Below are 21,090 nucleotides of genomic sequence, written 5' to 3'. Positions count from 1 at the left end.
TGGAAAAATAAATAAATATATAAAAATAGAATATGTAAAATGAATATATGCATTTATTTTTCACGTGATGTCATCAAAATAAGTTGAACATCAACTCGTTTAACCTATGATTTTAACGAATTCATGGCCAAAAAACATTATTTGATGGGGTAAGTTTAGATTTATTATCTTATGTAATTCTTGAGATTGTGTTTGCTGAACAGTGGGCCTCCTCATATCACTTGTCTCCTTTTTTATAAATAATCTTTATAAATTAACAATTAATTAATTATTATGATATTCCATCTCTTACTACAACAATTGGTATTTCAAGACGAAATCAAATGCTTTGACCAAAAAAATTGAAAAATATTATTTCTTATTTCATCCTTCCTTAAATTGTTTCGTAAGCTAGTTAATTAGTTGTTTTTTTATTTGATTATCAAGATTCAAAAGAATTATTTGTGTATTCAAAGTTGTAATTTAATTTTCTGACACAATTATTAATATTTCAAATATGATTATTTAAGCATTTACTTTCTTTATAGACTTTAGGGCCAAATATTCTCCACATTATTTACTGAGTTACTCTTTTTTTTCTTTTTATAAGTTAACCTGTCAAATTACTTTTGTCATGTTTAGCTAAAAAAAACAAAAAAAAGGACTAAATTGACTAGTTCAACCAGAAAACCGGTGAACTGGCTAATGGTCTGGTTTGGTTTAGGCATTAAACTAGTATCTAATTGGTCAAACTGGGGTGAATCGGCAAAAACCGATTTAAATCTGTGATAAACCGGTTTGAATGATTATGTTACTATTGATTTTTTTTTTTTCATTTAGCTCCTAATATCTTAATCACTATAAATTTGAATAAATTTGAATGATAATTTTGATATCAATTATTATTAATTTTAGGTATTGATGAATCATAAAAATCAAAATTCTTAATGTTATTGTACTTTGTTATTGTTACAATCAAACTATTGTTGTATTTTCATGTCTTTTGTTATTAGTGATTACTAATGTTGTAGTATTTTGTTATTTTTAATTAAATTATATTATTTTAATATGTTCAGTTTGATTCCGAGTTGATCCCGATCCAACTAACTGGTTTTTGAACCACTACCTCAATAAATTTAGTATCCAGTCTGGTTTTTTGTTTCTTGTGTTTAGCCTACTTCGTCTTTATGGACGATATTAAAATGTTTTCCCCTCTTATACTACGAAGTTGGTTCCAAGTCCTTATCCCAAGAGATGGCAAAAAAAACCAAATCAAAATACTCAAATTACAAGACAAGGAGTTAATTCCATAAATCCTACAGACATCTTTAATAAGCAACTGTTTGATTCAATCCCAAAACTTCTTCCCTTTTGCATATATACTCTCAACAGATCATTTTTAAAGTTTCTTTTTTCATACTCTCACAGTATAGGTCTAGTAATTAAGCAAAGAGGCCCAAAGTCATGTCCTCCGTTCATGTGCAGGTTATATGATACTACTATATCACCATGGAATGAATCTTAAGATCACGTAGCAGATAATCGTAACAGGCAAGAACAAGGCTGTTGTGATGATGATCCTGAGAAAATCAAACAAACAAACCAACATCATTAAATCCCCTCTTTTATTCACCTCATTAAATTAATCAAAGTTTCTGGAAAGCTAATTAACTTACGTTGTGCTGAATATCTCAGGATGCACATTATATTGCTTTGCAAACACAAAACAAACAATTGATAAGGGAAGAGCAGCCTGCATAACAATGAACACCATCCACCCAGATTATAGCTTTTGTGGCAACATTCAGATATTACAACAAGGGTTCAATTTCTATACTGAATCAATGTATATATACATATATTGCCAAAGGCCTTATAGCCCAGTAGCACACGCTCCTTATCAAAAGGAGGTCGTAGATTGATTCGATCCCATTTATAACCTCAAGCCGTTAGTATCTATCACTTTAATTTAAATATATATGTGTCTCTTTGCGTGTGCGCGCGTGCACGCCAAAAGCCATGTAGTTTAGTGGTGTGGATGTTTTTTTATAAGTGGAAGGTCACAGATTCGATCCCACTTGTAACCTTAGACCAGTAATGTCTGAGCCTTTTAAAGCATGTGTATGTGGAAAGGGTCTTCTTTGTATTGTTACCTGGACAGTCGCTGTATGAAATACAGTTCCATGAAGACCAACAGCAACAGATGTTGCAGCCATTATCAGTGGGCCCAGTAATAACCTCACGGCTGTGCATTTCAGCAACATGGATATTTTAATGGAAATGATCTTGGGTTGGAGAGCCATGAACAAACCTAATTACACAGGAATATGATAAGTCAGCAAGTTATTTCCCATTGGCCAAGATCAAATAGTTGTTTCTTAGATGTAAATTTGATGGCTAACATGGACTCATACCTAAACTGAACATTGCCATTCCTATTCCTGTTTTAGATATGATTGTGATGGACCCTTTAATGATCAATGGCATTTCAATGTTGAGCCTGTAAATGAAAGGCATAATATAATCAAATCTACACAGAATTTGAGGAAAGAGAATAGCAAATCATCAAATAGCAATATCATCTTCCAAAACTAGTGAATCGAGGCCGACAATAATAATGGCTATTCAAATATTACCTTATTTAACCATACTATGAAAAGTGATGAGATTGTAATACAAAGATTTGTGGAGTACCTGAATGCTATGAGGGACCATACAAGGCCTACAACACTAGCGTATGTGTTAGGGTTTCTAATTAGTTTTCTCCACACTGTGATTATAATGAGCTTTGCTACAATGCCTGCTGGGGGACTCTCCTGCTCTCCATCCTGGTTAATCACAGGAGAACTAAAAAGACAAAAAAGTTTAGATAGGTAACATACACATGGAAGAACAGCTTATGACTGGAATTTAATGGAGATGAATATTCACTCACTGATTTGATGCTGTTTTTTCCGTATGATGAGAAGGCTCAGAATCTTCAGTTATGGCCTCAATATCAAAAGATGAATCTGCTACTCTACTGGTATGTGATCTTTGTTTGTGAAAATGCCTTTCTAGATGATGACCAAGAGATTTACCACTTCCTGATCTTCTTGAAGATTGTCTGGGATATGAACTCATAGCCCATAAGTTGAGTTCATCTGCAGATTCCACTGAATGAAAACTACCCACAGAAATCCCAGATGACACAGAGAAAGATCTCACCACCACATGTAGCCTTCCATCAGAGCCTACCTCAGCATCAGTCTCTAATTGTTCAAGATCACTAAAGGAATCAACATCTGGATCAACTCTCACAGATCCAATGGACTTAGCATTGGTGGGGAATTTCTCTGCAATGAGGATTCTAGCTGCTCTATATTCGTACAAGGCCAGAAGCATGTTCATCCATATTAGAGACTGAATCACCACAAGTTGAACCAGTAAAGAATATGAGCTATCCCCATACATGGATTGAACAAGAGGAAGTCCAACAAGAAGAGTGTTTGAGAGAGTTGATAGACCAAAAATGGTGATTACCCAGTCAAAGCTACTATTCTTGCTCAGAAATTTCCATAGTATCAGTGGGACAAAAATGACTACCTTTTGTAGAATATCAGCAGCAATGGCTTTGAAGTTCATGGTATATGGGTTATTCGCAGAGAGGATGTCAAGAACAAGAACAGGAACAGCAAAATTACTCACATAACTGTTGATTCCCGAGCATTGTTCTGGGTTTAAGACCCTCCACCATCGAACTGAGATATAGCCTAAGCCAATGGCAAGATACAAGGGCACAACTGCCCCAAAAACTGCAAGCAAATCTATAACCATCCTATAGTTTTGAGCAAATAGAAGAAAATCGGGTTGAGAATGATGATGAAATTCTCAAGTTTTTTGTGCAAGTAAAGGATTCGCTTTGTTGATGTTTGAGGATCTATGTGTGCATAAATAGAAGCAGTAACATCCATGGTTGGGATGACTAGGTTCATGAGTTGATTCTGCATTTCAATGTGTTTGGAAAGAAATATGAGTGATTTCAAGTTTCAATGGTAACTGAATCAACATGGATCTCCTTTGTATTTGGATTAATCGGAGAGAAAGCAACAATCCTCCCAAATCTTTGAACTTTTTATTTGGTTCATTTGTCTGATACATGTTCAAATTAACTCCATTATCGAATTCAAATAGAGGTAACTCTGTTAAGATATTATTTTACCAATTTTCAGCATGAACATTGAACTCCAGAAAAACAATGAATGTGGATTAAAAAAAATGAACATGAAGATATTTGCATTTTTGGTATGCTCATACTGATGTCATTTTTCCTACACATTTAAATGTGGATAATTTAATTTAATATCAGATTCTTCAGTATTTTACCAACGCAAGTAAAATCTCAGGTTAGTTATTATTGCAGATAAAGAAAGAACATAATGTAGTGGTTGTGCATCAGATAATTCTTGGAGTATAACAAACGTCTACATCCAATTAATCTATAGATTCAATTCGGGAACTAAAAGATGTCATTCTCTATATTGCTTTCAATTTTCTTACTAAGTATCGAAAATTAATTATTATATTGAAGCTATAGCGTTAATATAAAATACATTTTGTAGTTCAATTTTTTTATTAAAGTAAATCTTATATCATATTAACGATGTTTGATATTGCAAACAAAATGCCTTATGGCTAACACTAAAATAGATGCATTATGTGTAGCGTAAGATGTAATAGGTACGCATGTATGTAAATTATGATTACTCTTAATTTTTTTTGTATGTAAGTATCTAATATTTGCTACTGAAACCGAACATTAAAAATATAACATAATTAAAACTTTAAATTTTGATTCATATTAAATGTCAAATTTATTTTCATTCATATTATTATACAAGTCTCCGCATTTTCTGGAACATGCAATAATTCATGTGTTTCTTTTCCCAACAATTCATGCATGTGTTTTTTTTGGATTATATTTATTGAGAAGGTTTTAATAATTAGCTTTTATATGCCCTAGAAAATAAGAAAATACATCAAGAGTAATTACTTCAATTCTTTGTAAACTTTAAAATTTATATATGTATCATTTTGTCTTTTTTTTTAAAATAGCTTTTTTATTTATTGAGAAGGTACTTTGTTAAACAAAAAATTAACTAATAATAAAATGGAGAAAATTTAATTTAAATGGTCAGAGTGTAGCGAATGCGCAATGAAAGCAAGGGATAGGGGGTTCAAGTCATGGACTCTCTCGCCTGAGCTTCAGCGTATTCTCCTTGACAATGCTTTTTATGTAATGCTCTTTCAAGTCTCTCATACAAGATTTAATTAACTAATTTGAGTAAATTAAAAATATTAATTAAATTAATTAATATGATATATATTTTTTAAAAACCTTAAGTATCTTCTTTATTTCTCTCATCTCCTATTTGATTATTATTAGGAGAATATTAATAGAGTTAATTTGAAAAAATATTGATAAATATGTAAAATAAGTCTTATATATAATACCAACATTAACCCTCTAATTAAGTCTTATATTAAGAATCAGAAGAGTATAAATATAATCACATATTCGTTTTGATCTGGCTTTGTGGTAAAAAACAAAACAAGAAGACAAGAGAAAAGTGATTTTTTATTTTGGGGGGGGGGGGATCAAACTATGCCTTTAATGTAGAAACTGGAATTAAATTGTTCCACTGAACGAGTGATTTTGAGTAAATCATTATTAGATGAATATTGGTAAATTGCCTATTTGCACTTTACAGTACATTCTTGAAATAAGGAAACGAGAATAATATATTCTTGCAGTTACATATTAACATCAAATGAAGTTATATAGGGATTTCACTCTCTTCTCATCTAAAATATAATATTTTAATTTGTTTTATTTCTCATATTTATTATTTTTTAAAATTAATTTAATTAACTTATAAATTCATATATAATTTATTTGATACGTTCATTTTGTTTAAATTAGTTAGATAGCCCTTATATCATAAATGTGTGTAAATGATTGTGAGAGGGGAGTGGAGGGAGCCAGGATTATTTTGGATTAAGTTGAAATTGGTTTGAACACAGGTATTTTAATAAGATAATATCATATTTATTATAATTAATTTATTTATTTGATTTTTTTAATCTGCTTAATTTAATTAAATATCTTTTATATTAAAAACTAAATGGAGGAAGTAACATGTGTGCGAACGAGTGCGAAAAGATGGGATGGAGGAAGGGAGGATTATTTTGGATTGGGCTCAAATATACCTACACTATAATCTAAGGCTATGTTTAGATTACAGTTTGCAACGGTAAAAGCCTATGAGAAAGCATTAAACTGTAGTGTGTGACTTATTTAGGATGAAATGATTGTTTGGATAAGGTTAAAAACCCAACCAACTTTTGGCCTTCAACGTCAGTTAGACTCAACAGGAGAAAATATGACTTTTCCATTTCAAACTACAGTTTCACGTTTTTCCATATATTTTTATAACTGAACTCACTTTTCTATTTAATTATCTAAACAACTTTTAACTTTTCTAACTAACTTTTAATAAGCACCTGTCCAAACAAAAATGCATTACACTAACTGACTTTTACTCTAACTTCAGTTATAAAAATTAGTTAGATTAGAAGTCAGTTTTACCCAAAACCAATCCAAACACACCCTAAGTGAGTCTATAATAAGTGGGAGCCCCTACAACTTTTACTTAGGCTCTTGCCTTCCTTTGTACAAGAAAAAAGGGTGAAAGCCATAACGCCTAAGTGAGCCTTCATGTTGATAAATGATAATGAGTCTAATAAAATCATCTATACTGGTGAGCTGTTTCAATCCCGTTGAGAGTGTTGTTTATATTTATTATCTGACAATATTTTAGATGAGATGGCTTCTAATAAAAAGATATTTGTATGATTATAACAATGTGGGTCCTCGTTTTCTACCAAAAAAAATCATCTACGTTGGTGGTAGCATGTAGCATAGTAAGCATGAGAACACGGAGTTTGCGAACTTGCTTATAATCCTACATCAGTTCGTAAAGGAAAGATGGGGATTATGAGGGTGTTTGACAACTTCAAAAATGCTTTTCAGAAACACTTTTTCGTAAAACGAAACAAAATTCCTCTATATATTTATTTTGTAAACTGTATAAACACTTTTGAAGCTATAGTTTGGTTTCCATCCAAATATTACCTATATAACACTGGCATTGAATGATGGCGTTTTCAATTATTCCTTGTCGTTTTGACGAAACAATGAATGAACAACGACAATGATGAGCCCAAAATTTGCAGCCCCGTTTCCCGCGTCAAAAGGGACACAAAATCGAAAAACGCGGGACGCTTCTGCTCCCTCCACGCCCATCCATCCTCATCCTAATTATAGCTCTTCCTCATTTGATCCCACCTTCTTCCTCGTTCCTTTCCCCGATTCATTTATTCACATATCACCACCTCAATTCATTCATTTCCTATTTTCAATTTTCTCACTCCGCATCTCCTTAACCCATGAATTCCCTTTGGGAAAAACCACATAATATGAGATCTACACCGCACCGGAGTCCCTTCCTCCTCTTCACCCTCATTTTACTCTCCGCCTCCGCCGCCGCCGCCGCCGAACACGATGCATCGTCGGAGTGTGAGTCCAAACCGGCGTCCGTCAGCTTCGAATTGGTGCATCGGCACGATCCTCGTATTCCGGGGAACGAAAACCTCAAGCTCGATAAATACGAAGCCAACAGAGAGCGAGTTATGATGGACATGCATCGGAGGGGTTTGAGTATGTATCAGATGAAGATGTTCTCAGGTTCGGAATTTTTAATGAGCGATTACTACGTGCAACTGAGTGTTGGAACCCCGCCGCAGGATTTCTGGATGATCGCTGATACGGGTAGCAATTTGGCCTGGATCAAATGCAGCGACGAACTCAGAAACCAATCCGACACCCGAAGATCCGCCACACGCGATAAGACCCCCAACTCATATCAACGAAGGATGTCTAAGACGTATAAACCGTTGGCATGTATAGATCCGTTATGCAAGAGTGACGATTTCCTCAACGTGCTGGCCGCTGACACGGAATGTCTGCACGATGATGAATATTGCACCTATTCTTACGCGTAAGCTGCAAGACTTGATCATCTCTTCAGAATCAGAACTTTGAACACTTTCCCCTGTACGTGATAAGAACAGGGCGGGCTGTAGTTAGATAGGCTGGGGGGAGAAGAAAACAATTTGAACCAAACTTTAACTAAGTTCTTTCACATCATAATAGTTTACATGCGATCAAAATCAAAGTAATTATCACTATTGCTGGGTTGGATGGCTGATTATTATTTCGTGGAAAGCTTGCTATACAGTAATCTTCTGATATTCTAGACATTGTGTGTGAATTTCTCACAGAATTATCTGACTTAAACAGGTATTCACACGGTACCATTGCATTCGGCGACTTTGGTAAAGACGTGGTGACGCTCGGCGAGGGGAGGGAAGCTAAGGGAACACTTGATGATATGATAATTGGGTGTACTGTACATATCGATTTTGGTATCGATAACGAAGGTGATGAATTCAAATATACAGACGGTATCTTAGGATTAGGCTACACACCAACCTCCTTCATGTTCGCAGCAACCAAGCAGTATGGTAACAAGTTCTCGTACTGTCTCATGGACCATAACCTCCCCCTGAACTCCACCAACTTTTTAACTCTTGGTTCATACGAGACAAGCCAGACTCCAAAAGCCACCTTGTCTGGTCCAATGCAGCGAACCAAACTGATTATCACAGAGGAGGGAGAATATGGTGTCCAAATTGAAGGCATCTCCATTGGAGGCCAAATGCTGCAGCTCCCAGCAGAGCTCTGGGATTTCAAAACTGGTGGAGGCATGACATTAGACTCAGGCGCATCCTTGACGGCCCTGGCCAAGCCAGCTTTTCACAAGGTTGGTCAAGAGATGATGAAGGCATTAGCACCAAAATATAAGATCGTACTTCAGACTAATTCTTTACTCAGGTACTGCTTTACTGCTGCGGATAACGAAGATTTTGACAAAGATGTCCCTAAACTGGCCTTTCATTTTGCTGATGGAGTGGTGTATGAGCCTCCTGTGCGTAACTATGTGCTTGCCACAGAAACCAATTTGCAATGCCTCGGGCTGATGCCAGTAGTTCCCGCAAGTCATAAGGCTGGATTAATAGGCAACATCATGCAACAGCTTCATCTCTGGGAATTTGACTTGACCTCCATGACCGTAGGCTTTGCTCCCTCTCAATGCACCTTTTAATTATTCAGTTACCCTAACTTTAGGAACATTATTTATCATCATTGTAGCAGTAGATTAAATTGGTTATGAATAACCTGTAAGTAAGTCTAAGACACTTGTTCACATATATTTTTAGGTTAAATTACACATTTTTTCCAACTTTGGATGTAACCTTTTTTATTTTCAAATTTATAGAATAAATTCCTTTAGACTTTTAAATTTCTATATGTGCAATCAATTAGAAATAATTTTACCAATCAACCATGATATAGTAGGAGATTATTTGCATATGAATTACGGTTAAGGAAAACTAATTGCATATAATTTAGAATTTCATAAAATCATTGGCTCAAACAATTAAACTTAGAGAAATTAATCACTACTCATGTTGCATTTCATTAATAAAACAATATATTAATTAATAAAATAGTGAGAGCCACTTATTCAATTTTTTCCTTCTTTTGGGTGAACCCTTCTTCACTTTAACCTATATTTAGCTCAACAAAAGGAAAGGGAGCGAAAGAGAAAGATTTTAATCTTGTTTGAATTGATGGGAGGAGAGGCCAAAACTTCAAAAATGCCTTGCTTGGCCGAAGAAGGGGGGGGGGATGACACAAGTCATATGACAAACCTTTGGTGAGTAAATGTGCATCATTGTTTAAAAATGATAATTGTGCATTTTCACATATCCGAAACTAATGTGTAACAGTTAAATTATGCTATGAAGCTTTTTTTAGGAAAATGTACAAAAACTTGAGATTTTACATCTAGAACTAAATTAAATCTCTTGAGTATCTTTCACATTGATGGTTGGAGGGGTTTTGATTTTCTAAAGAGTTTATATAATTTATATCTTTATCAAAACATTAAAGTTTTAATACAAATATTATAACTTGAAGGTGAAAAAAATACGAATATCGTAACTAGATTATACTCTAAAATTTTTGTTTGATGCAGTTTCCTGTGTATTTTACCGGCTCAATGTGTGGCCCAAGGGCTGAGGGGCAACAAAATGAAACATGTCCAGTGCGACTAAGATGGGCTCATAAATTTTAACATGGGCTTCGACCCATCATCCCTGGGCTGGGCTTGTAATACAAACGTAACAAAAAGGAAAAGAACAAAAAATATGAATCAAAGGCTGGAGCCCAAGTCGCTTTCTGTTTCTGGACAGTCTAGATTTAACATTTTTAACTATTTATTTATAAATAAAAAATTATTTTTAAAAAAATAATAGTTGTACGCATTAAAATAATAATAGATGTCTAGATTAAATCTAGAAGGTCCAGATCTGACTTTAATATTTGTTTAAATTTTTTGTGATGAGGAAAAGAAAACACAAAAATTCAACAAACACATTGTTATTCACGGACAGCGCACAAAATAATTTTGAACAATTTTTCTTCGTAAAAAGAAAAGAAAAGGAACAAAATTTTAAAAGCCAGTGCATAAATTAAATAAAGGCAGGAAGACAGAAGGGGGGGGGGGTTGACGTTTTGGCAAGGTTCATCAATTGGCATTTATGTAAAATGGAAGAGGAACAATAAAAGATGGATAATGCAATGAATATTTAATTATCCAAATCGGTTGATTTTCATTGTCCAGAAAGCTGTACACGTGGCTTGCGCATGAAGGCTTGTCGTGGCAGATCATGGTTTATGTATGCGCTGACAACGGGAAAGAAAATGTTGCCTAAAAAAAAAAATGATAAAAAGATGAAAAAAAACCAATAAGAAAAATGAAAATGAGAAAATTGTCCACAAGGGGTGGATGGTGAATATTATAATGAGATATATAATTATTAAATCATAATATCCATGGTTGGGAAAAAAAGTCATAATATCCACGATTTATCAATAACACTTGTTTGATTATATCGAGTCATATGGATTATATCTCATATATATATATATATATATGAATATAATTATGCATACATATAAAAAACGAGATTGATAGTGCTCGAAAATTGGTCTAATTGCATCCTTATATAGTTCATAAATGCCACTCTGAATATTAAAATCTGGAGTTGATGTGATAATTTTATAATGAAATATGTTACTATCTCCCCGATCTTAATTATAAGAGCTAGTTGATTAATTTGAAGAGATTAAAAAAAGTAAGTTGAGTTAGTTATTTGTCCTAAATAAGTGTTGTCTTTTCTAAAATATCCTTGCTAATCAAGTGTATTGACTATAATTATAATTATTAGAAGGACTATCTTGAAAAAAATTGAGTAAATATGAGAGATAAAGTGGATTGGGGTTTTATATTTAGGATCAAAATAAAATTCAAACAGAATCTTATATTAAGGACTGAAAGTAGTATAAGCATTAAAAGTTACGAGACTTGTCGTTTTGAAATGTTTCCCCGATACGGCGATATTTCGCTAAAAAAACTGTTTTCCCAAGAAAAAGAAAGGGGGGGTGGGGGAGAGAGAGGGACTAAAAGAAAGAGCGAGCGGCAAACGAATTGGCCACGGAAATAAAAGAGAAATAAGAAAAGAGTATGGAATGATGACACGAATACTTAGCGCTTAAGCCATTGGATGACTTTGACGTTTCCTAAAAGGCTTGGACGCCTCCTCTTCTCTGTTCCAGCGTTTTCTATGGATCTCAATCTCATGCTACTTTCCTCGTGTGTGTGTGTAGAGATTAAGATAATCTTTGATCCAGTCCTCGTTTTAATCCCTATGGCCTAAGTTTTTATCAAGTTATAGGATCAATACTTTAAATTGCACATTAAACCTTTTTTTTTTCTCCACTACATTGGATATTCCTCACTTCCTCTGTTTTTTTTTCCTTTGAAATGTTCAACATAAATACTTTTATATTTTTCATAACAAACTTGAAATCTGACTTCTGACCAAACCAAGACAAAAAAAAAGAAACAAATTCATATCTTAATAAGCAACTTAAACCCTTTTTTTTAATTCGAAGAAATAAATAATTAAGAGTCTAAATGCCACTTTCTTCGTGGTTGCCTCCATGACTGGCGTCCAAAATTTGAACACTGTCTCAGTTTCAGAACACAGATTGATCTATTATCTTTTCGTACATTAGCCCTTTTTTTTCAAAAAAAAAAAAGACAATAATTTTCCAAATAATTAAATTTTATTTCATCTAAATATTGCACGTCATAGTGTTCTCATGAAAATTAAAATTCCCACGAGCATCAATTCTTTCACGTAATCTGATATAATAATATATATACATTCTTATTCCTCACCAATAATAGAATTCTTCTTTATACTTATTTAAACAATTCCTTTTTCGCTGCCCCTCCTTATAACCAAGAAATAATTAAATAATTAAAATATTTTTGACCTCAATATATATAAATAATATTATATTATTGAGCATCTAGAAAGTGAGAAGGAACAATATGGTTGTCTCTACCGAACACTGATAGGAATGCATTTGACGGTTAGGAGAGTTGGACCAAGGATTAGGAAGCTTAGTAGCATACTCTTTCCATGAATTTTCTTTCATTAAGACAATAAAATTAAATTAAACAAATATATTTATATATATGAAAAAATATAAAAATAAATAAAATATGAAACTTTCAGAGAAACTTACATGATTGAGGTATGCATTAAGTTTCCTGTTGTGCTAACTTTTCTTCGCCCTTTTGGAGTTCTCACGTTAATAAAGTACTTAAGTAAATAGGAATTTATATAAACAAGATAAGGTTGTGGATTAGGTCAAGATTCCTTTCCCACTTATTTTTTTTTTCAAAGAAAGAAATAAATATTAAAGGGATGGTTTTATTTGTTCTTTGTTGAATTGGGGTGTGCCTCCACTAGTAGTGAGCTAGGATTTTGAGATCCTTTCAAAAGCAAACAATGATAAGCCACTGATTTTTCAATTATCATGAGTGTATGTGTTAGAGAGAAATAGAGAGAGAGAGAGAGAGAGCACTAGCACCTAGAAAAAAAATTAAAGAACTACTTCAAAAAAAAACATATTTTCAAACAATAAAATCCAAAATAACCTCCACAAGGGCATGCAACCGAAAAAATGATAAATTAGCCGTCGTCTGATTGAGTTTTTTTTGAGTAGGATGTTATCGCTAACTCAGGGTATCCCAGCATATCGGCCAGACTAATCCCAGGGTGCCTCGCCAGGAATCGAGCCCATGACCCGGTAGGAGAACGCGCCTTGCGCCCCCGTTTGCGACCAGTCGGACCCAACCCTTGCAGGCTCGTCTAATTGAGTTTTGAAATACCCAAGTAGGCACCGCACGCACACACATGCATTGTTTTTACATTATACTATTATTTTTGTTCTTGCAATATCTCTCGTGTAATAAATCAGATTACCTTCCGTCTTTATTATAAGAACTAATTGACTAATTTGAGTAGATTAAGTTAGTTGCTTATAATAAATAGAAATTATCTTTTGTAAAATATTATTGCTAATCATGCGTATTAGCTAGAATTATTATTCTATAAAATATTTAATATGTACAACTATTATAAACACTATCTTAGAAAAAATGAATAAACATGAGAAACAAAGTATATTAGGATTTTATATTTAGGACAAATTAAAAGTCAAATTAACTCTTATATTAACGATCAATGGTAGTACTTTGTAAATATTTTTATGATCTCAATGTTTTGATTTTATAAAAAATATTAAATTAATTTTTTAATTGCTAAATAATTTTTTTATTACTTGCTCCTATCAAATGTTAGAATTAATAAAAAATTTACTTTCATCTCAAATATAAAATTTTAATTCATTTTATCTTCTAAATTTGTAATTTTTCTGAAATTTGTATTTTTCTTATATTTATATATAGAATTAGATTTGGTTCTTGATTAACAACTTCAATCTACTTTTGTATTTTAAATTTATAATTTTTTTTCCTCCATAATATACTTATTGAAACGATTCTCACTAACAAGAAATATTTCTAACATATGATTAAAGATAATAGTTTAGAAAAGTCCACTAACTTAACTAATTTTTTAAATTAATTTTTATATTAAAAATGGGGTAGTATTATATTTTTAAGTGATCAAGCCATTTGGTCTGGCTCAACTTCGATCAAGCATTGTGTCATCATCACTCATTAAGACAAGCTATATGCTCCACCACTAGCAACACTTTTGTTCGTACTTGAAAACTGCGATTTTTGGTGCTAGTGCCATATTCCACTCTATCTTTTAAGACATTTACAAAAAATTATTATTAAAAACGTGATACAATCTTCAATGAGGGAGAATATGTTTAGGTAACTTGTGAAAAAAAAAATATGCATACTTTAGTACCCATTTAAAAAATAGTAGGTGTTAGCATGATATTACATCGAGTCATTATAATAAATTTTATATAAAGTATCCAAGTCACTTTCTTCTGAAATAGTTCTTCTTACTATTGTTTAAAAAGTATTACTTAATTAAGTTCCCAATTTTTGGGATACATTGATTTTTTAATTTATAACTCTTATTTGTAATATGTAACTTTTAAAATACCAGGCATTGATATAATAACCGAAATTCAATGACTGACCTTGTTTGTTCGTCGTAGCTTATGATAGAGCTTATATTAATAGTAATGATATTGATTTTGATGTTTTTTGGTCTTGATTCTGAGATTGATATTTTTTCGAATTAAAATCATGAGAATGAGAGTCAGTGAGATTTTCTTCAATAGACGGAGTCAATGAGATTTCTGAGACGTGACTAATATTATGAATTATAAATAAAAGCTTATTATTTAATTTTGTCAATTTACCCACTAACATATTGATGCAGCTTCGATTAGATTCATCATCCATCTGCTGATGAATAAATTTAAAATTATGCTCAGGTTCGATCTTGAAACAAATTGCGCCAGATAGTAATATATCAAAAATATTAATTAAATTATTGACTAATCCATAATTAATTGTAGATCAAAGTTTTTTTTTGGCCAACGTATATCAAAGTTATTACTCTTCTAATATTAAATATAAGACCCATTTTGTATATTTAGGACCGGAGGAAGTATATTATATTTTAGAACTTAGAAGTAATTTGTATTAAGAAATGAAACAAACGGGACAAAAAGGGAATTTTGTTTTTGGCTACAATAAATGTTAAGTCTATGATGCTCCGATCTGTATTTGTTTACCTGAACTACTCTATTTTGATTATGTGCTAGAATTGTTTCATGATGAAAACCTCATTAATAGGTGCAACCGATATGAATACTTCAGTTAAAAAAATTATAAATTTAATAGATAAAATAAATTGAGATATTATATTTAGAATTAAAATAAACTACTTATTTAGCTCTTATATTTAACTTCTTTTTCTTCTTGTATAAAAAAAACTAATATATTTAACTCTTATGTTTAGGACATGAGACAATAATTATATAATACACAGAATAAGATCATGTATTGAGGTCTGTATAAATCAAAATCATCAATACCCTCAAAAACATTTTTAATGTTTGCGTATCAAACATAAGTAGTTAAATAAATGAATAAGACAACCCATCAAATAGATACATATATTACATATTTTAAGAAACCTTTTCGTTCATCTTTATCCGATAAGAAATTTCTTTTAAATATAAGAATCTTTAATAAATAATTAAAGTATAAAAATTGCAAACCTTCACATCAAATTTAAAATCAAATAGTGATCAACCAACCAATAATAGTTAGTTCAAGCGATTCAATCCTTATTTCTCATGAGTAAGATTTTGAGGTCAAATTTTGTGTACCAAAAAAATTACTATCACAAGATTTTGACACTTATCCTTTTAGATTTATATGGGTACACAATAACAAATTGAGAATATAAATAGAATTGACTTCAAAACATCCCATTTATTAGGAAGCTTTCTTCTTATAAGGCTATTGGTATTTAACATCGATCTGATCTTAAATTTTTATCCAAATTCTGTGTATCAAGAAAATATGAGACATAATACTTTGAGTCGTTAATATAAAAGTTAGTTGACTAGTTTGAATAGATTAAGAAAATTAGTTATGTTAGTTATTTGTAATAAATAGATACTCATTCAGTTCTTAATATTACACTACAAAAAGGGTCTTGTATTTAGGAGCAGAGGAGTATTATTTTTCTAAAAATATCCTTACTAATCAAGTGTATTAGTTAGAACTATCATTATTACAAGTATCATCTTAGGAAAAAAAAGATAAATATGAGAGATAAAAAAGATTAGAGTCTTATATTTAAGACTGAAATAAAAGTCAAATGAGATCTTATATTAAGAATCGGAAGTGATATATTTAATTGATGATTTATTATTTTAAGGTTGATTTGGCATTTTGCTTGATCTTCTTGCTACGACAAACATTTAGGTTTGTTATTTTGATTCACAAAGAATCATTAATTAATAATGATTGCCATAGCAAGTTAAGACATCGTTAAGCTAAATAAGCCAGAAAAGGAAAGCGGCTTCTGTTTTTGGTTCTTGTTTTCATCGAACGGATGGTATTGAAATTAATGACCCTTAAAAAAATAAATAAATAAATAAATTTCAAGATGTTAATCTATTTTTTAAATTAAATAAATAATAATGACGTGGAGCGTTCTGCACCGTCTCTTTTTCCTATTTTATGCGATGCCATTTTCTTCTTCTCTTCCTTCTTTCTGTGTGTGTATGTCTTCTTTTCTCACTCTTCTGTTTTGATTCTCTCTCTTTCTTTCTTGGAGGCTCCTTTAAATAGGCTCTCTTTTCGAAGCCATCTCTTTCGAGAAAATAAGTCATAATCTTTTGAAGGATAATAGGTGGAGGCTTAGAGAGTGGTTCTCGGCGTTGCTGCAACTCCGATTCAGGCGGCAATTGGATATTTTCCCTGGTTTTTCTCGGAGCCTGAAATCTAGAGAGCAAAAGTAGAAAAAAGGAAGGAAGAGAGAAAAAATATCTAGACCTAGGATTTGTTTGTCTGAAAATTTCTTGCTTTTCTTTTTCAAGGCCAAGAAAATTTCGAGTTGTGTTTTTTTTTTAATGCATTGGAGGATCTGATTGGAGCGGAGTTTTCCTGTATCAAGTAAATTAGATTAAGCGATTAGAGGATTTTTGTTGGTATCGTGGAGCTGAGGTTCTGTTGAGTATCTCTCCAATGGCTGCTCAATTGCAAAAAGGTATTACCTCTACTATTCTGCTAAGTTCTTTGTTTCATCGGTATTGCGGTTTGACATGGGTTAATCTATTTACGTTTATCAACAGTCATCGTGTGCATATATGAATTTTGTTTTTGTGGTTGGTATAGTAAATGTATACTTATTTGCAATCATGCTATGTAAAATAGAAGGAAAAAGGAGGAAAGTAACCACAATTTTTTTTGTTTACAGAAATCACTATTTTTAGTTGTTGATTTTTCTGCTTTTGACAGCTGCAGATGAAATGAAGCGGAAGAAGCTTCACGCTGATGCTTCCCCTGCTGAACTCACCAGTTCCAATTTGGTAATTACCATTTGACTCCTTATCCTTTTTCCCGCCGGTTCATGTGATTCTTTTCTATTTCGCTCACGCGATGTACACGAAGGGATGAGTAAAGTATGAATTGACCTTGGATTTCAGAATTTCCTCTTTTTGATATGTTTTATTGTTGTTTTATCCTTTTATCATCATAATCATCATGTTCTTTTTTGTGTCATTGTAGATCAATTGACATGCTTATCTGGAATTTTGAATGTGTTTTTTAAGGTTCCGTCCAAGGGTGCAAGTTCACCATCTGACGCAACTTCATGCATATCATCTGTGGGAGAGGCCCTGGGTAGCGTTAAAGGAGATGTGGATCAAGAGCACTTGGGTACAGATCAAGGTGTTCAATATCCTGTCAGTGGCTTTTATGGATACTACTATCCAGGTTTGTTGCAGCTGATTGAAGATGCTGTGCTAGGTCTCTTCTCTTGTTTTGATTAATTGTATATTTATATTTTCACATCTTACGTTAGAATAATCACAGGTTATGGTGGTTCCTATGGAGATATAGACAATCAAGGGTATTATGTAGGTGCTGATGTGGGGGAACTTCAATATCCTGTGAGTCTCTTTTCTCTGTGGTTGACCATTGCTATCTGTAGTCAAATTAGGTCGTCTGTGGTGCAAATTTAAATTGTTTGTTATTAGTCTGGATAAAATAAAAGCTTGGATGATGATTTGCTCATATATCAATATTTTCACTATGTTAGATCATTGAGAGGTGAACACTAAAGAGTTATATTTGTGTGTCACTTAATGTAGTGCAAATACATGTGCATGGATTTGAAAAGTGAACCCCTTGTAAGAAATGTTTCTATACGAATTTACCTTTTTGTTGGTTTATTTAGGTCATGCAAGCAGATAATGGATCTTATGTATATCTCATGCCAGGATATCAGACTGGCTACTCTTCATACTTTCCTGTGAATACAATTGGTGCAGATCAGCAATATGTTGGTCATGTGTATCCCCATGGTTCCATCTTTGAACAACAAATTGCTTCACCTGGGTATTATTCAGCTCCTTTGTCGTATGGGGATTTGATGCCTGCGCCCTATTCATTTGATTCATATCCAACTACACAAGATGGATCACATGGAAATGTTTATAGTGAATTGGCTGGTAAACCAAGTGGGAAACCTAACTTGTCCTCCCAAAGTCATTCTAGCAATCTTGCGTCAAAGCCTGTGTCTCATTCTAACTTGAGCCACCCATTAGAAGTAAAGAGTTCTGCACCATTAAAAGATGTCTCTCCTGGTCATGCTAAGCGTAACCAGATAAAATCATTAAACAAGGTTCGTCTCTTTCTTTTCTGGGCTAGTAACCTTGTGCCTTGTGTTTAATTTCTCCTTAGGACTATTCTGATGATTTTGTGACGTTTTTCAGGCACCTGTTGGTGGTGCAATCCTTCATTCAGATGTAATTGCAAAGGGCTGCTTGCCTGTTACCAAGTTTCCCACATACAACCAAGGAAAGAGTGGACTACTCTATCCAAACAACTTGCTTAATGTGAAATCAAACACCAAGGGTTGGGTCAGCTCAGAAAAGTATAAATGGAGAAGCAAGGTCAGTGATTCGGTTAATGAACAGAATCATGGTCCTAGAACAGTCAATGCTAAAGGCACATTGATGTCTGGAGGCAATCCTGCTGGAACATTGGCCACAGATGGGAGTGGAAATGGCAACAAAAACTCTTTGGTCGGGATGGATCAGTATAACCTTCCTGATTTCCCTACTAAATATGATCATGCATTTTTCTTTGTCATCAAATCTTACAGTGAAGATGATATTCACAAGAGCATTAAGTACAATGTGTGGGCTAGTACTCCTAATGGGAATAAGAGGTTGGATACTGCATACCAGGAAGCGCAAAAGCTGATGGCAGAGAAAGGAAGCAAGTGCCCAGTGTTTCTTTACTTTTCGGTATGATTTTCTGTTCATCTTGATTCCTTCAATAAAAACTCGAGACATTTCTCCTGTTTTCTGTAACTTCTTTCCAGATCAATAAGTTTATGTTCTAGTCTTTGATATTTGTTTTGACTTCAGGTCAATGCTAGTGGTCAATTTTGTGGAGTTGCTGAGATGATCGGACGAGTCGATTTCAACAAAAGTATGGATTTCTGGCAACAGGACAAATGGAGTGGATACTTCCCTGTAAAGTGGCATATTATAAAAGATGTCCCAAATCCGCAGTTACGACATATAATACTTGAGAATAATGACAACAAGCCCGTGACAAATAGTAGAGACACACAAGAGGTTTGTCAATGTCGTGGGGATCATATTGTTCACTGAAAAGTTTCAGTTATGCGCATTCTTTGCTTTTTTTTCTCTACGCTTATTGTTATCTTGTATGGGTTCTCAGATATATCATCCACAAGGCATTGAAATGCTTAGCATATTTAAGAACTTTGTGGCTAGGACTTCCATATTGGATGACTTTGAATTTTACGAAAGCCGTCAGAAGGTCATGCAGGAGAAGAAAATAAGACAGCATATGCCTATTTCCAATGCACAGGTATGCTTCTTTCATTTCTATTTTCTTCCAAGGTTCTTAGCAATTATATAACGCAATGATTTCCATCTTACGTGTTGATGTGGGCATCTATGAGGGCATGCGCATGTGACTGTGGGACCACACTGACATAATTGCACTTGAAGGAGCTGGATTCTTTTGCAGCATCTGTTCTAGTGCTAGTTGATAAAGATTCTGCTTAAATAATTTGATTGGAATAAAGAAATTGATATTCAAATGGAACAATTATATCAGAGTTTATTGTGATTTGGCATGTTAAATGTGATTCTTAATTCTTGATCTCAGCACTTCCCTTTTCTTATCATAGTTTATTCGAAGTTTAGATATGCTTTGCTCTCTTATTGCCTTGTGTATAATTTTGATGGCAACAGATAGATCGGTTAACGACTGCTTTAGGTTCAGTAGACATATCCGCTGTGAAGAACACCGAGGATCCCAAGGTGGTGGAGCAAGCGAAGGACTGAACAAAAATGCCAGCCTGATTCGTTTTCTGCGGAGCATCAGGGCGGCGATGCCACTGCCGGTAATTGATACAGTAACTGACACTGCCACATGGGAGGAAAGAGCTGAAGGCTTTTGATTTCAGCTCAGTACTGTTGGTCTGGAAAGGGTTGGGGGGGGGGGGTTCACATGGGGAGTCTGTTGGCCAGATCATGGGAAATCTTCTGGTCGAAATTAAGGGTGCCAAGATGCTCAATTGTCATTTACTTGCGTTCAAATTATTTTCAATGTTTTACTATTTCCCTTCTAGCTCTGGAATTTAGCTGTTCAAAATAATGATGTGATTGGTTGTGGGTACTCGGTGATCAGTTTCAAACGACCTCCATCGGAAGAGAGTGAAAAGTGGCTGAAACTTAACGATTTCCCCACG

At 33.4% G+C, this 21,090-nt stretch overlaps 3 protein-coding genes across 5 annotated transcripts; 2 read left to right on the top strand and 1 right to left on the bottom strand.

Annotated features, from left to right (window-relative positions):
* Window positions 1-1,483: 1,483 nt before the first annotated feature.
* Window positions 1,484-3,795, bottom strand: LOC114755049 (auxin efflux carrier component 2-like). Its single transcript, XM_028943917.1, has 6 exons — window positions 2,915-3,795; window positions 2,674-2,826; window positions 2,394-2,479; window positions 2,133-2,290; window positions 1,656-1,732; window positions 1,484-1,559 (listed from the first exon to the last, which is right to left on the bottom strand). Exons 1-6 carry the CDS (start codon window positions 3,793-3,795, stop codon window positions 1,484-1,486), a joined length of 1,431 nt encoding a protein of 476 aa, XP_028799750.1.
* A 4,676-nt stretch (window positions 3,796-8,471) lies between these two features.
* On the top strand, window positions 8,472-9,245 carry LOC114755048 (aspartic proteinase NANA, chloroplast-like). Its single transcript, XM_028943915.1, has one exon. The coding sequence runs from the start codon at window positions 8,472-8,474 to the stop codon at window positions 9,243-9,245; it is 774 nt and encodes a 257-aa protein (XP_028799748.1).
* Window positions 9,246-16,865: 7,620 nt separating this feature from the next.
* Window positions 16,866-21,017, top strand: LOC114754996 (YTH domain-containing protein ECT4). Of its 3 annotated transcripts, none has more exons than XM_028943865.1 (9): window positions 16,866-17,340; window positions 17,598-17,662; window positions 17,906-18,068; window positions 18,168-18,244; window positions 18,532-18,978; window positions 19,070-19,606; window positions 19,730-19,942; window positions 20,049-20,201; window positions 20,591-21,017. In XM_028943865.1, exons 1-9 carry the CDS (start codon window positions 17,319-17,321, stop codon window positions 20,681-20,683), a joined length of 1,770 nt encoding a protein of 589 aa, XP_028799698.1. In that variant the 5' UTR covers window positions 16,866-17,318; the 3' UTR covers window positions 20,684-21,017. The 3 variants fall into 3 exon arrangements, with proteins under 3 accessions (XP_028799698.1, XP_028799697.1, XP_028799700.1); XM_028943864.1 differs by having other exon boundaries at window positions 17,592-17,662; XM_028943867.1 differs by lacking the exons at window positions 16,866-17,340; window positions 17,598-17,662 and having other exon boundaries at window positions 17,939-18,068; window positions 18,157-18,244.
* The last annotated feature ends 73 nt before the right edge of the window (window positions 21,018-21,090 follow it).

This window comes from Neltuma alba, unplaced genomic scaffold (genome assembly GCF_004799145.2).
Source record: "Neltuma alba isolate B1F8T4 unplaced genomic scaffold, ASM479914v2 tig00010229_pilon, whole genome shotgun sequence".
In the NCBI taxonomy this organism is placed as follows: Eukaryota; Viridiplantae; Streptophyta; class Magnoliopsida; order Fabales; family Fabaceae; genus Neltuma; species Neltuma alba.
The sequence above is the reverse complement of the archived record's forward strand: the minus strand, read 5'-3'. Positions and strand labels throughout refer to the sequence as shown.